Source organism: Sebastes fasciatus, chromosome 4 (assembly GCF_043250625.1).
Source record: "Sebastes fasciatus isolate fSebFas1 chromosome 4, fSebFas1.pri, whole genome shotgun sequence".
NCBI lineage: Eukaryota > Metazoa > Chordata > Actinopteri > Perciformes > Sebastidae > Sebastes > Sebastes fasciatus.
In genome coordinates, this window is record NC_133798.1 from 26,652,725 (window position 1) to 26,666,622 (window position 13,898).

Sequence of the window (13,898 nt, forward strand, 5' to 3'; positions counted from 1 at the left end):
ACAATACAAATTGTCTTGTGATAAAATGAACAACAACGTTTAAAAATAAAATCAAACTTTATTTGTTAAGCACAGTTTCAACTTTAACACAAAACATGTTAAAACAAGATGAACTATATTAAGAACACAGCATAAGATGAGGGTAAAGAGTAAATACGTCATATAAAAACTAATTTTTAGAATAAAAACAGGATTAAAAAAGATCTACATTTCTGATTTATCTGTGACAAAAATGTTTGTGGCATCCAGCATTTTATATGATTAGAAACAAATTCATTCAAAGCGGCGGTCATGCAAGTTCAAGGCTAGGAGAGATATTAGTCAAATATAAGTGCAGCAGGTTTTTTTTTTTTTACCAACCCAGGAGTTTGACAACAGAGCTGGTATCACATTTAAATTTATTTTTGAGAGAATCTCTTCACAGATGCTAAGATAAGATAAACCTTTATTGATCCCCAGAGTTTGATGTTGACACTGTAACTACAGGCCTGTTAAATTCAGTGACCTGCCGACCCAATGCTGCTCAAAGATCTTCAATTATTGCCCACTTTTACTAGAATCAGCTTTAAAAATCCATAAATTAAGATTCCTAATGCACGTGTGATTGAAGCTGTTGCACATTACAGAATAAATTATGTTTACTTTTATTTGTGCAATGAAGTTTTTAGCATGAAACAAGCAAAACCATATACCTGAATAACATGACAACGTAAGCTCAGGACACATTAGTTTGTAAAGTTTACCTGCAGATTCCAGCAACACATCAATGCAATGAACAAGCCTAGGAGAGCTAAGAATGACACATGAACAGATCACCCGTCTCAGCCAAAACGCCACAGCAGGCAGCAGAAAGAGGTCACACTGCACTCTGAGGATCTTTAGGGCAGATGGACACACATTTAGCAGATCTATAAATACGTAGGGGGCTACGTCAGACCCATTCTGTTCTTCCTGGCAGTGTTTCTGTGTCGTCGTCCTCGTCTATCCCGCCGGAGTACAGGTCAGCCAACCTGCTGAAACGTGGTCCCCAGAGGGCCAGGCTCTGAAAGTCCTCATCCGAGTCTGAGGAGTTGACCGAACTGAGCGACCCCGCGTCGGAGCCGACGCCCTCGTAGTCGAACACCAAAAGAGAGTCGTAAGGAGGAGCCGTGGGGTCACTGTCTGCAGCGTCCAGGTTCTACAGGAGAAACATATAATACACATTGTGTAGATCTTTACAGTCGTATATATATAAAAAGATCTTCTTGTATAAAATTCACTCACATCCTCAATGACTTTGACGACCTCTTCGTTGGCGTGGAGTTGTAGGCGGTAGCACGGGCGGCTCTGGGCGGTAGGAAACACGTCAGTGCAGAAGACTTCAGGACGATTATCAAGCCCTCTGTGGAGCTGACTCAGGTCATACTCCTAAAGAAAATACACAATGAGGAAACACCTTCAATCATGTGCTAATATCCCACTGAAACCATAGACATACTGTATATACATAGACGCCACATTGGACGCTTCAGCCCGTTGCTCGATACGTCAACGTGGGCGCCATATTGGACTGGGCAAGACTGGCCTGTAACCCTATACAAGTGAACGGGGGAACTGCCGTTTTTCTGTATAAGAAGTACTGTAAAGTCTACGTTTCTCAACCGATTTCAACGAGTCGTTATTATATTAAAGCGTTTGTGATCTACTTGGAGTAGAAAAATAAAGATTTGTCTTCAGTTACTTTGAATCTAGAATAGATTCTTAGAATAGTTGAGCTATAATCGCTGCTAGACGCTCACGAGACGAGTGTGTACCGTGGGCTTACATGAACTGAATTACTGACGTGATAGAAAATAATTAATTTATCATAAGGAATTGTTAAAACTCAAGTTTGTCAAGTATGGCTTTGGCTTATTTTCCTTGTTTAAGGTTAATACTTGTAGAGAGGTCCCTATGTAATATAATATAATATAATATAATATAATATAATATAATATAATGTAATGTAATATAATACAATATAATATAATATAATATAATATAATATAATATAATATAATATAATATAATGTAATACAATATAATATAATATAATATAATATAATATAATATAATATAATATAATATAATGTAATATAATGTAATATAATACAATATAATATAATATAATATAATATAATAAGATGTAATATAATATAATATAATATAATAAAATATAACATAATATAATATAATATAATAAAATGTAATATAATGTAATATAATATAATATAATATAATAAAATATAATAAAATATAACATAATATAATATAATATAATATAATATAATATAATATAATATAATATAATATAATATAATATAATATAACTATAAACTAACTATAAACTATTCTGACATAGAAATATGGAGCAGCTTCTAGAGCATTTGCTTCTGGCCTTAGCATGACTCAGGGTTTAAGTTTCACAGCAGAAAGGGGGTAGTGTAATGTAATCTATACCACGGCATGTCTGCAGCAGTGTGTGTCATGAGTTCACCTGATTTACCTTCTCTTTCCTCTGTTTTATCGGCCTCATGTTGCACCACTAATGAGGTATCTCATGTTACTCCACACTCCATGTGTTTCCCTTCCACCTACCAGTTGCCTTCAGTCAGTGATCTTTCCACCTCTGCTAATCATTGGATCACTCGATTGTCTGTTGTTGCTCTAGGTAGGGCTCCAAAATTAATCGCAATCCCGATTTTGGCTTCCCACTATTAAATTAATATGATCGACTGCAATATTGACGTTTAAAATGCGTGCTCCACTCATAGAAAACTCTGCTGCATATCTAATCCAGCACTTCCTCGACTGCCACCAGGGGGTGATCGAGATGTTTTGGCTTCACTTTTAGGGAACTGTCATGCCGCTGCATGTTGAATAATAAAGAACCTTTTTTTAAATCTTATTTTGATGCAAAGATTTGTACATTAGCAGGAATGTAGAACAACCTGGAGGTGGAAGCAATGCTCTTTTTATTTAAATGTGAAAGTGCAATGGAAATATTTGTCCCTAAAATCAATACATAATTGTGATCTCAATATTGATCAAAGTAATCAAAGTAAGACACTTCCATAATTATTCCAATGTAAGCAGACACCTGACAGTGCAGATGTCTTGTAACAGCTGCATTAAAACCTCCTGCTCCTACCTGGTCCTCTTCACCTCCTCCCTCCTCATCGTAGCAGAAGATGGTGTCTCTGGGTTCGTCTTCAAGAAGAGGGACATCCTTCTCTGACCTCCTCCTCCTTCTCCTCCTCAGAAACAGCAGCAGCAGCAAGAGCAGCACTGTGTGGTCAACAGAAAGATCTGAGCAAGTAAAGATGGAATGAATAAACCCAACACAAATTTAGGACATCGGGTGGATAAAACTACATACACAGAAGACCAAAAAATATTCCCAGAACTGAGGTTGCGAGAGAAGAACCACGCAGGCGAGGGGCAGAGCGTGGGAGAAAGCAGGTGGAGACCGCCCCCTGACACTGGCACACCTCTACGTCCAGTGTGCTGTCTTGGTACATCATGCCAACGTCATAGATACGCATCAGCACCTTATAGTCCCCCGGTGACAACTCCCGTTTGGGAGCCAGGGCTGCCGCGTTGCCTGCAAGAACGGGAAAAGGTGCAGAGTTAACACGTGAGGAATGGTTGGTTTGAGTAAATATTTTGTTAATGTATGTGTGTCATGGAGAGTTGGACATCACTGTTATATCTTGAAGTGATGCGGCATGTGATTAAAAAAACTAAAATTTAGCAAAAATAGATTAGTAGTTGTCATTTAAATGAGAAGTGAAGCCAAAGCAGAAGGGCCTTAAATCTTTCTAACAGCCAGCAGGGGGCGACTCCTCTGGTTGCAAAAAGAAGTCTGATTGTATAGAAGTCTATGAGAAAATGAGCCTACTTCTCACTTGATTTATTACCTCAGTAAACATTATAAACATGAGTTTATGGTCTCAATCGCTAGTTTCAAGTCTTCTTCAATGCAGCATGATGTTCATTTAGTAAATTATGGTCCCATTTAGAGTCAAATAGAGCATAAAGCCGGGTGTGATTTAGGGCGTGGCTACCTTGTGATTGACAGGTCGTTACCACGGCGTTGTCCGGTCTGGGAGTTGTTCATGAAAGTTAATTGTAACATTTTGGTAACCTAAAATTGTTTTTTTTCAGCGTTTGGTTGTACTTAACTCCACCCTCTTGTCTCTCTTTTGGTCGCAAAAGAAAAAGATGTTGACGGCCAAAATGCCGACCTCGAGGCTTCAAAACGTCAGTCCACAAACCAATGGGTGACGTCACGGTGACTACGTCCATTTCTTATATACAGTCGATGGTCTATATACTGTTAATGAGCTCTCTTACTTGTAGAATTGGTACTAATAGTCCAGTCGATCCTGTGCTCTCCTTGAAGCTCCACAGTAAACGGTCCAGCATGACCAGGTCCGTCTAGGTCCACTATGTCCAGCAGAGCAGGAAAAGGGTCACTGTTGCACAGACTGGCTTTACTCTGCTTGATCACAGGACGATGGTCGTTCACATCCAGTAAACTCACAACCAGAGTACCTGTCCCCGTAGCCGGGGAGCTGTCTAGAAGAATGAAGAGAAGTGTTATTGTTTGGCAAATGAGAAAGAAGGTTGTTGTGACAGTGCTGTCGGGTTTAAAGTATACATTTACCGTTGTCGTAAGCCAAAACTAGGACTGTGTACTTGCTGTCTTCGACGTAGTGTGATTCTCTGTCCATGTTGCTTCTAACTTTGACTGACCCTGAGTCTTTATCAACACTCAGCCACCTGGCGGTGTCATTATGTATTTTATATCTGGAAAAAGCAAGAGACACAACCTGATCAGATGTAAAACAGGATAGCGTACATGCATATAAACACAGTATAAACATAGTATAGTACAGTATGTGTGGTATCATCACCTAACGCTCTGTTTCATGGCTGTATCTGGGTCCTTCGCTCGGAGGTTGACCACAGAACTCTCTGTTTTCGCGTCTTCTGAGATGCTCACGTGAATCTCTGCCGGACTGAAAACAGGAGGCTCGTTCTTGTCCGCGACCGTTACCGTGACCGTGGCCGTCGAGGTCGACAACCGCCCAGAAAACGACACCTCATTCGTCACCACCACCAGCAGAGTAAAGACAGGGACGCTCTCAAAATCCAGCTCCTTGGACGTTGTGGAGAGCAAGGAAAGAAAGATGAAGTAATCTGCGTGTTGAGTTAAACCACAAGACTTAAGACACAAGATAAAATGGACAGGTGTTTCTCAACCTTGGCTGTTTTGAGGATTCCCTCCATTTTACTGGGGCCTGTGGTGATGCTGAAGTCTCCCCCCTCGTTGCCTTTGATTATTGAGTATTTGGTGTTGGCGTTTGGAGATCCCAACTCATCCTCGTCAGTGACCTTTAGTCTCGTTACCTCCACTCCGACCTCATTCTCAGGGACTGACGTGGATATCTGGGGGGAAAGCGTGAAAGCTGTACTAAATGAAGTCACAGATTATTTCAACATTATTATGAAGGTGTTTTTAACTCACAGATGTGACGGTGAATCGTGGAGCGTTGTCGTTGCTGTCGGTAACACTAATAATAACAGTGCAGGTGGTTGTTAGCCCCGCTCCCTCCATGTCAGCAGCTTCAATAGTCAGCTTGTACTCCGGGAGAGTCTGACGCAGGAAAAGTGAGTTACAGTGTGAATGAGAAAGTGTTGGAAAAGAGAAGAGTAGTGATTGTTATTACCTCTCTGTCCAGTCCGCCTGCCCTCACGCTGATGGTTCCACTCACTGGGTTTATGGCAAACATGTCCTCTTTGGGCATCTGAGCTTTTATCTTATACCTTATTATAGCGTTGTTTGTCTTTGGGTCGTCTTTATCCACAGCTGTTACCTTCATGACGGAGTCACCTGTTGAAGACGAAAACACAATAGTGACGGTTAGGGCTTGAAATTCACATTTTAGTAAGTAAAGTTTGCTTCGTGCTTCTCTCACCAGCGTCGGCGTTTTCGCTCACTCTGCCATAGAAAGGGTCCTGAGTGAATGTTGGAGCGTTGTCATTCTGGTCGATGACATTGATGATGAGCTCCATGGGCTCCTCAGCTTTAACATCCTCGTTCAGTGCATGGGCCCACAGCTGTAACACACACCATGTATAGTTTAATCGCAGTAATTGTGCATAAGGATAAAGATTATGGCTTTAAAAAGTGAGTTGTTTTTTTTAGCTCACACTGTATTTGGCTGTATTCTCCCGGTCCAGCGGCTGGGTCACATACAGAACTCCAGATCGCCGATCAACGGTAAAAACACCCTCGGGTGGCTGATCAGCTCCTGGTCCAGTGATGCTGTAGGTTATCGCCACACTTTTGTCATTGCTTGACTTGATCTAAAGCACAATAATACAGATATTTCAGCTTAAATCACATCAAATACATTTAGTGAAAATGCATTCAAAACAATTTTATTAGCTTAATGCTACTTTAGTTCACCTTCACCATGAATTTGGGGTACGGACCCCTGTCATTCTCTGGAAAGTTAATCGCTGGAATAACCCACTCCCTCTTCATCCGTCTCAGTCTGCCGGACACGCGTGCAAACTCAACGGTGCGGAGCTGCTCGAGGCCCACGCCAGAGTTGATCTGTTTGAATCAGAACTCACCGTGTCAAGTCCGATGTGTAATTGCAATTTAATCGATAAACCAAGTTTAAGATTACCTCTAAATTTACCTCTAGTAGATTTTTGCTTCTTGGGATTTCATTATTAGAGCAGTTGATTGATGGCTGAATCCCTGCTGCAGCCAGAAAAGCCAAACACTGAGGAACAAAAATGATTCAAACATTGTCCAATTCAAATATATCACCCCATACTGCATTTTTTTTTTAAAGAAAACAATACTTATACTATAATGATTTGATAATATCGAGGGGTGAGAACCAGAGGGGCCGAAGTGACGTTTGACCAACTTTACCAAAAAAAGAGCAAAAAAAAAAAGAAATTCAATCTTAAATTTTAAAACTTCACCAACATGTGGATGACAATATACTTAATAAACAATATTTTGACATTTATTAAAAATTAGATATTTCTTTTTTTAGTGCACTTACACTCTTTTGGCCCAAAATAGTTCAGTGGTAGGCCTTTGGTTTTTCATTAATAACTTTGGATTGGTATATACTGTATATATATATACTGTATATATTACGGCTGATAATAATGCGTTAACGCAAAATCGTTTTAACGCAACTAATTTCTTTAACGCATTAACAAAATCAATCTTTTGGATGTTGTTGCAGGCTCAGTTTTAAAGCGAATAGCTTTAGAGCTAAATGCTGCTTTTGTGCTAAATTTTGGCGAGGAAAGGCTGTCATGGCCATTTTCAAATGGTCCCTTGACCTCTGACCTCCAGATATGTGAATGAAAATGGGTTCTATGGGTACCCACGAGTCTCCCCTTTACAGACATGCACACTTTATGATAATCACATGCAGTTTGGGGCAAGTCATAGTCAAGTCAGCACACTGACACACTGACAGCTGTTGTTGCCTGTTGGGCTGCAGTTTGCCATGTTATGATTTGAGAATATTTTTGATGCTAAATGCAGTACCTGTGAGGGTTTCTGGACAATATTTGTCATTGTTTTGTGTTGTTAATTGATTTCCAATAATAAATATATACATACATTTGCATAAAGCAGCATATTTGTCCACTCCCATGTTGATAAGAGTATTAAATACTTGACAAATCTCCCTTTAAGGTACATTTTGAACAGATAAAAAAATGTGATTCATTTGCAATTAATCGTGATTAAATATTTTAATCCATTGACAGCGCTACTATATATAACTCATTTTTGCCTAAAATGTCACTTGCGCCCCTTTGGTTCTCACCCCTTGATATACTACTATACTATTTGGCCATAGGAAGGCGTGAAATGATTCATATTTGAGTATTAAATAGTATTATGTACTTTGTTTATACTGCACTTTTCAAATACCAAATTATTTGATATAAACATATATTTTGTTTTTCAGAAAAGAAAAACCCACTATGTGCTTTTCAGAGTAAAGATTTATATATACTGTATATATTATCATTTATACTTGACAAATAATACATAAACATTACACATATAAAATGATATACAGGTGAGCTAAGGAATGCGACTGAACCAGAAATGTGCAAGTTATAATGAGCCAAAATCTGGTGACTGAAACAAAAAACAACTTTTAACCCTCACCTGGACTTGGCACAGCACAAAGAGCACCCTCAAAGTTCTTCTGTTGGCCGTCATCTCCTTCACTGTAGAAACCCTACAGATCTTTCCTCCGCTGGCACTGGACTGGCTCTGCTGCTTTGGTCCAAAGCAAGTGCTTTACTTTGCTCCTAATGATCCTAACAGAGTAGTTGTTTGATTTTATCAGTGAAATGTTGGTGACAAAACAAAGAAGCTAGAGGTGACTGTCACTGTGACTGTCAGAGGCACTGTCAAACATGCAGGTGTGTGTTTATGTACTCCTCTCTCACCTTCTTGATGCACCTTTCTCTGAGAGTAGCCGTGTTTACATAACACTCGAGGATCAGATCGGCTCCCGTGACGCTCAGCACTAATAGTTTATTTTGAAAACTCTTTGTTTCCCACTCAGCTTTGGATGTCAAACTCTCTACATTTTGCAAAATGTAAGTTGGCCTCTGTATTTAATTTTATTTTATTCACGTTTCAATCCAAATGTCTCTGTGATTAAAAACACACAAGCACAACAAAATAATTTATTAACCGTTTATTACGTAGCATCCGCACCTTCGTTCCTTTGAGTGAAGTCAACCTAAATACATGTAACAACCACACTGAAGACAGTACATTTACACAGAGTTAAAACCATACGTCACAGTGAACATGTAGGTGAACAGCCCAGTCAACAGATGGATTGTCAAAAGCAAACTGTGCAAGAAAAATAGAAACTAAAATACAGACAGGCAACACAGTGAGTGTCTGCCAACATTTCCACTTCTGACATGCAACTCGGGTGATATCTATAAAGTGAAATACACTGAAGGATCAAAAGCTTTTCTCCACAAAACCTGTATTTTGACCTGATAAATGCAACATTTATGAATATGTAACCTATGTTAAATCTATGGAGCACTACATAATAAAAACACTGAAAACGTGCCCTTTCATTTAAAAATATTTGTGAACCAACGTATGTAACAGGTTGTAATGATCATCCTTTTTCTCCCAAAATATCCAGCCTGGAGGATGTTGACTATGAGATGAACAGAGCTGATTGTTTTAAATCTCCATCCAGCATTGTGGAAAAAACCTTCTGTTAGCTACGTTGAGGTCTGGCCAGGTCAGAGTTCAGGTACACCACGGTAGCCGTGATATCGTCCCTGTACATTCTCGCTAGGTCCTCCGGCAGAGCGAGCATAGAGGCCAGTCTCTCCTGGCACAGCTCTCCGTACTCCCCGGTGCCGAGAGCATGTCTGATGAGGTGTGTAGCAGCGTTGGTGTCTAAAGCGGGGGAGGCACGAGCCCGGCGTTTCAGCAACAGTTTATGCATCCAACCCAGTGTCATCTGCCTCTCAGATGGAGAAACAGGAGCCTGGAGAAAAATAAAAGAACAGATAGATTTTTACAGACAAGTTTACAGGATAAAAACCCAAGAAAATGGCGAAGTTCAAGGTGAAAGTTGTATGCTGTGAATCAGGGGAATAACAATACACAAACCTGCAGGTGAATCCCGCTCAGGTGCTCTCCGACGAGTCGCACGGCCTCCTCGTTCCCTAGTTCGTCCCACAGCCCGTCGGTGCCGAGGATCAGGAAGCGGTCCTGAGGTCTCAGCTTGTGATGGGTTATGTCGGGTGCCACATCCAGATAGGGCGGAGTTAGGTAGTTAGGCGGAGTGTACTGGTACAGGTTGAGAGAGTCCAGGTCCACGCCGGATTCCAGGCTGGCTAAAATGCTCTGCTGCAACTCGAGGCTCCACTTGAATCTTACATCGCCAAACGCACGCAGGGGCATCAGGATCTGACAGCACGATAAAAAGCTTAAGGATCAGTGACTTAATTTCTAAATTCAGCTGGCAACTCCTAGTACAGTGCCATGAAGTACTCTCACCCCGAGCAGTCTGTCATCTGTGACCACTGTGTCTCTCTCTGAGGGCGGGTGCTGGGCCTTGATCCGCTCCATCTCAGCCTGGTTCTGTGAGTTGTGGTCCTGGGAAAGGGGCAAAGCGCTCCAAGAACCGTCCTCCTCCAGCACCCCCAATACTGCTCGGCAGTCACCGGCATTCGCCACGTGGATCCCGTCTGTGCCGACATGAGCGACGCAGGCAGTGCAACCGGCAAATGCAACCTAGACAAATGATGGCGCCCGTGTGTCAACATTGTGTGACCTTGAATACACTGAAGCAGCAGAGAAAGGTGTGTGTTGGTACCTGGATGGCGGTGCTTTTCATCAGGTCATTAGAAAGAGGGACTTGAGCCTCCAAGGAGATGTCAGCGTCGAGTCGTTTAAAAGAACGGTCCAGAGCATCCGGAGGACTAGAAGAGGAGGAAAGGGAAATCATGGAGAGGTGTGATTTTTTTGCGGGGATCAATACCAAACAAAGGTGTTTCTTAAGCCAGTAGAATATGATGTGTAGGTCAGGTTATCTCTGCAGCACCACAATATTTAATTTAAAATGGTATCTTGACACACATTCCGCCTTTAACAAATATTGTGATTTTAACAAATACCGCGATTGGAAAATTGCGTTAGGCCATATTGCGATTTCGATAACATTTGGCAAACAAAAATATCTGTTTGATATGGCGTATGAAACAGACCACTCACTCAGCAACACATTTCTTTCTCAACAAAAATTCCCAATAGGAAAAACATAAAGCATATACAAGAATATACGAGAATATACACTACAGGTATGCAGATCAAGTGTTTAACCCCCAACAAAAACAAACAAAAAACAGGAAAAATCCACAAATGCCAGTTGAATTGAAAATGTAAATTTATGTAATTATGATTTCATGAACCAGCAAGTGTGTCTTGTTATTGATATTAGCAAATGCACAACAATAGTAAAATGCCAAATGAAGGGAAAGAAAAACAGGCAAAGGGGGTAATTTCTTTAAAACAACAGGATTTAACAAACTCAACACAAAGAAATACCCCCATATAAGTTTGCTGGAAATGCACACGTCATTGTACCTACCTCATGCCTTCGCCATGTTCCTCGCTGTCAAGTAATTCCTGCCAGAAGACTCTGAGGTGGTCAATGTAGAGGGAAGCAGATTCACGATAGTTGAAGTCTGCATGGTGTTTGTACCACTGCAGGATGGGAGGGACAGCTCTGCCATGCTCCATGCATCTCTCGAGCTCCTCCAGGCTCTGCTTTGACATCATTGAAACTGCAGTGTAGTACAGCAGACGCTCGCTGACAGCCTGGGCACACGACCAGCCCCCGTGGCCGTCAAACAACCCGAAGAGCATGCCCTTTGACTGGAGATGATGCAGAGAATGACGTTCAATTTTACAGATAATAAAAAGTACAGAGATAAAAGTATGGAGATGGATTGGATTAGAGAAAGTGGAGAAAACGCGTACCTGTAAGCAGGTGGCTGCACTGCGACGGTCCTCATTGGGTGTGTTAGCAGCCAGCTGGTTGCTCTCAAACTTTCTGACCGCACTGAGCCCCCTGCCATCAAACTCTGGCACAGTCACAATCTGAGACATAGATGCATATACACACAGATGTACAAGGTTACTGCAAAGGTATTCTATATGTCATACTGATATATCTTATTAGAATGAAAAAACAAGCCTTTTTCACCCTACTACGACCACGGAAATAAGCTTTGCTACTGTGTGTTTTCATATCCTACATGTGTTTCTAGATAGTGCCAGCTTCAGAGACACTATGACATCCATTACCTGCTCATTAGATCGCAGGATACTGTTGATTTGGACCCGGCTGAGCTGGAAGTCTAGGTCCTGACGAGTTGAGAGGTGCCGCCCACTTTGAGACCAGTTTCCTGATTCCTCACCAGTGAAGCTCGACTGGTCTGATTGGGATCTGGAGGTACCCCAGGATGAGAAGTAACATTGGTGGGCTGGTCGAGGCTGAGAAGAGGGAAATGATACAAAGTGGGTGAACAAATGAATGAACAAAAAAAGAGCCATCACAACGTTGATGGCTAAGCTGTCATCCATGATGGAGAATGACTCCCACCCCATGCAGGACACCATCTCAGCACTGGAGAGCTCCTTCAGCGACAGGCTGCTCCACCCAAAGTGTGTGAAGGAGCGCTATGCAGGTCCTTCCTTCCTGCAGCTGTCAGACTCCACAACCAGCACTGCTCCCAGTAGACCACTTACACTTACACACCAAAAAACTGACAATAACCTCATATTTTCAGGTGGAACTTCATTTCATTCTCACTGTGCAATATCATTTTCCACTTGTGCAATTTTGTTAATAGTCTGTTTATTGTCAATACTGTATACACTGCTCCTATTTTTATACTTCCTTCTATTTAAATGGTTCATATTTTGTTTAGCTCTTTTTTTTACTGTGTTAGCTGATGCATCTTGTGTTTATCCCCTTTGCTGCTGTACACTGCAAATTTCTCCACTGCAGGACTAATAAAGGAATATCTTATCTTGTTAGAATATGATGCACAGTGAAACACAAATCTAATAATTAAGCAATAAGTCAATCAGGGTACAAACCTTGAATGGGGCAGTAGAGGAAAGTGTCAATGTGCAGCTTGAAGCTCTTTGAAGGATGCTGACGCACACACGTCCTGACATCTCTAACATGCAACGCTGTTGGTAGGATGCAACTTATTCACCTGGATGTCTGTGCAGAAGGACATTAACAAGGTTACTATAGCAACACGAATGTTGTGAAGCCACTTGACAACCAAGGAGCTAGCATGCTAACAGGGCTAGCTTTGCTAACTTATTAGCGACTATAACGTTACACCAACACCTCTAACGTTACTTTAACTAAACGGACACATAGATTTGGTACTTATGTTAAGTAACGTCACAATGAATAAACACTTAATTGATTATAAATACTTACAAACTTAGTAAAAGTACGAATGAATCGTTGATGATTGATAAAAACGTCCATACATGACGGCGATCAAGGCCTGTTGAAAGAGGTTAGGACACGGGGCTTGCGATAGGGGGTCAAACGCATGCGCAGTGTAACTCAGATTTTAGATCAGATTTGACTGCGCATGCGCTATACCCCGAAGATGAGATTCGTCGATGACGCTATATCTTCTCCTCTGCTTTCCACCCTCCTTGTGACGGCAATGTGCGTCAACGTCTGACGTTCTCATCAAGAAGACTGTAGGAGCAATCTAAATAGAGACACTTTGAGCTTTAGCGTTACCTAATATGTTATAGACATATGTCTATGATACAAGCCACATTATAATTTTATAATCGAACCATATACTGAATATAAAGATTTTTACAGTCTATGAATCAGTCACACACATTTTCATTTTTATTTATCATTGTTGTAGGTCTATGGTACGACGGTACGATGGAGTATTAGGGCCACATTGAGGAAAAAAATAAATAAATCTGAGATTACGAGAATAAAGTCATACTATTACGAGAATAATGTCATAATATTATGAGAATAATGTCATACGTTTACAAGAAAAAAAGTTGTGACATGAGAATAAAGTCATAAGTTTAAGAGAAAAAAGTTGTATTATTATGAGAATAAAGTCATTATATTATGAAGTAGTAATTTTACATGTGTCATTTTATTTTTTCTCATAAAGTTATGACTATTCTCCTAATATTACGGCTTTTTTGTTGTAAAGTTATGACTTTATTCTCGTAATATTACGACTTTTTTGTTGTA

General features: G+C 40.7%; 2 protein-coding genes across 2 annotated transcripts; both read right to left on the reverse strand.

The window, feature by feature from the left end:
* Positions 1-38: 38 nt before the first annotated feature.
* Positions 39-8,376, reverse strand: LOC141767084 (B-cadherin). Its single transcript, XM_074634330.1, has 15 exons — positions 8,246-8,376; positions 6,735-6,821; positions 6,497-6,646; positions 6,238-6,393; positions 6,003-6,144; positions 5,754-5,917; positions 5,552-5,680; positions 5,287-5,472; positions 4,938-5,182; positions 4,688-4,830; positions 4,375-4,599; positions 3,398-3,622; positions 3,170-3,306; positions 1,264-1,407; positions 39-1,177 (listed from the first exon to the last, which is right to left on the reverse strand). The coding sequence occupies exons 1-15, from the start codon at positions 8,297-8,299 to the stop codon at positions 932-934; spliced, it is 2,433 nt and encodes an 810-aa protein (XP_074490431.1). The 5' UTR covers positions 8,300-8,376; the 3' UTR covers positions 39-931.
* Positions 8,377-8,771: 395 nt separating this feature from the next.
* On the reverse strand, positions 8,772-13,203 carry pdp2 (putative pyruvate dehydrogenase phosphatase isoenzyme 2). Its single transcript, XM_074633218.1, has 9 exons — positions 13,095-13,203; positions 12,737-12,866; positions 11,939-12,127; positions 11,612-11,731; positions 11,220-11,506; positions 10,446-10,551; positions 10,127-10,363; positions 9,737-10,036; positions 8,772-9,611 (listed from the first exon to the last, which is right to left on the reverse strand). Exons 2-9 carry the CDS (start codon positions 12,824-12,826, stop codon positions 9,336-9,338), a joined length of 1,605 nt encoding a protein of 534 aa, XP_074489319.1. The 5' UTR covers positions 12,827-12,866; positions 13,095-13,203; the 3' UTR covers positions 8,772-9,335.
* Between the last annotated feature and the right edge of the window lie 695 nt (positions 13,204-13,898).

Bases quoted from the DNA above. Each gene is read 5' to 3' on its own strand.
- LOC141767084 (XM_074634330.1), bottom strand. From the start codon at position 8,299: ATGACGGCCAACAGAAGAACTTTGAGGGTGCTCTTTGTGCTGTGCCAA. The intron at 3,623-4,374 runs GTAAGAGAGCTC...CCGTTCTTGCAG, and splicing joins TATTAGTACCAATTCTACAA to GCAACGCGGCAGCCCTGGCT. The intron at 1,408-3,169 runs GTAGGAGCAGGA...TATTTTCTTTAG, and splicing joins GAGGAGGTGAAGAGGACCAG to GAGTATGACCTGAGTCAGCT.
- pdp2 (XM_074633218.1), bottom strand. From the start codon at position 12,826: ATGTTAGAGATGTCAGGACGTGTGTGCGTCAGCATCCTTCAAAGAGCT. The intron at 11,732-11,938 runs GTAATGGATGTC...TCTATGTCTCAG, and splicing joins TCCTGCGATCTAATGAGCAG to ATTGTGACTGTGCCAGAGTT. The intron at 10,037-10,126 runs GTGAGAGTACTT...TCGTGCTGTCAG, and splicing joins CAGATGACAGACTGCTCGGG to ATCCTGATGCCCCTGCGTGC.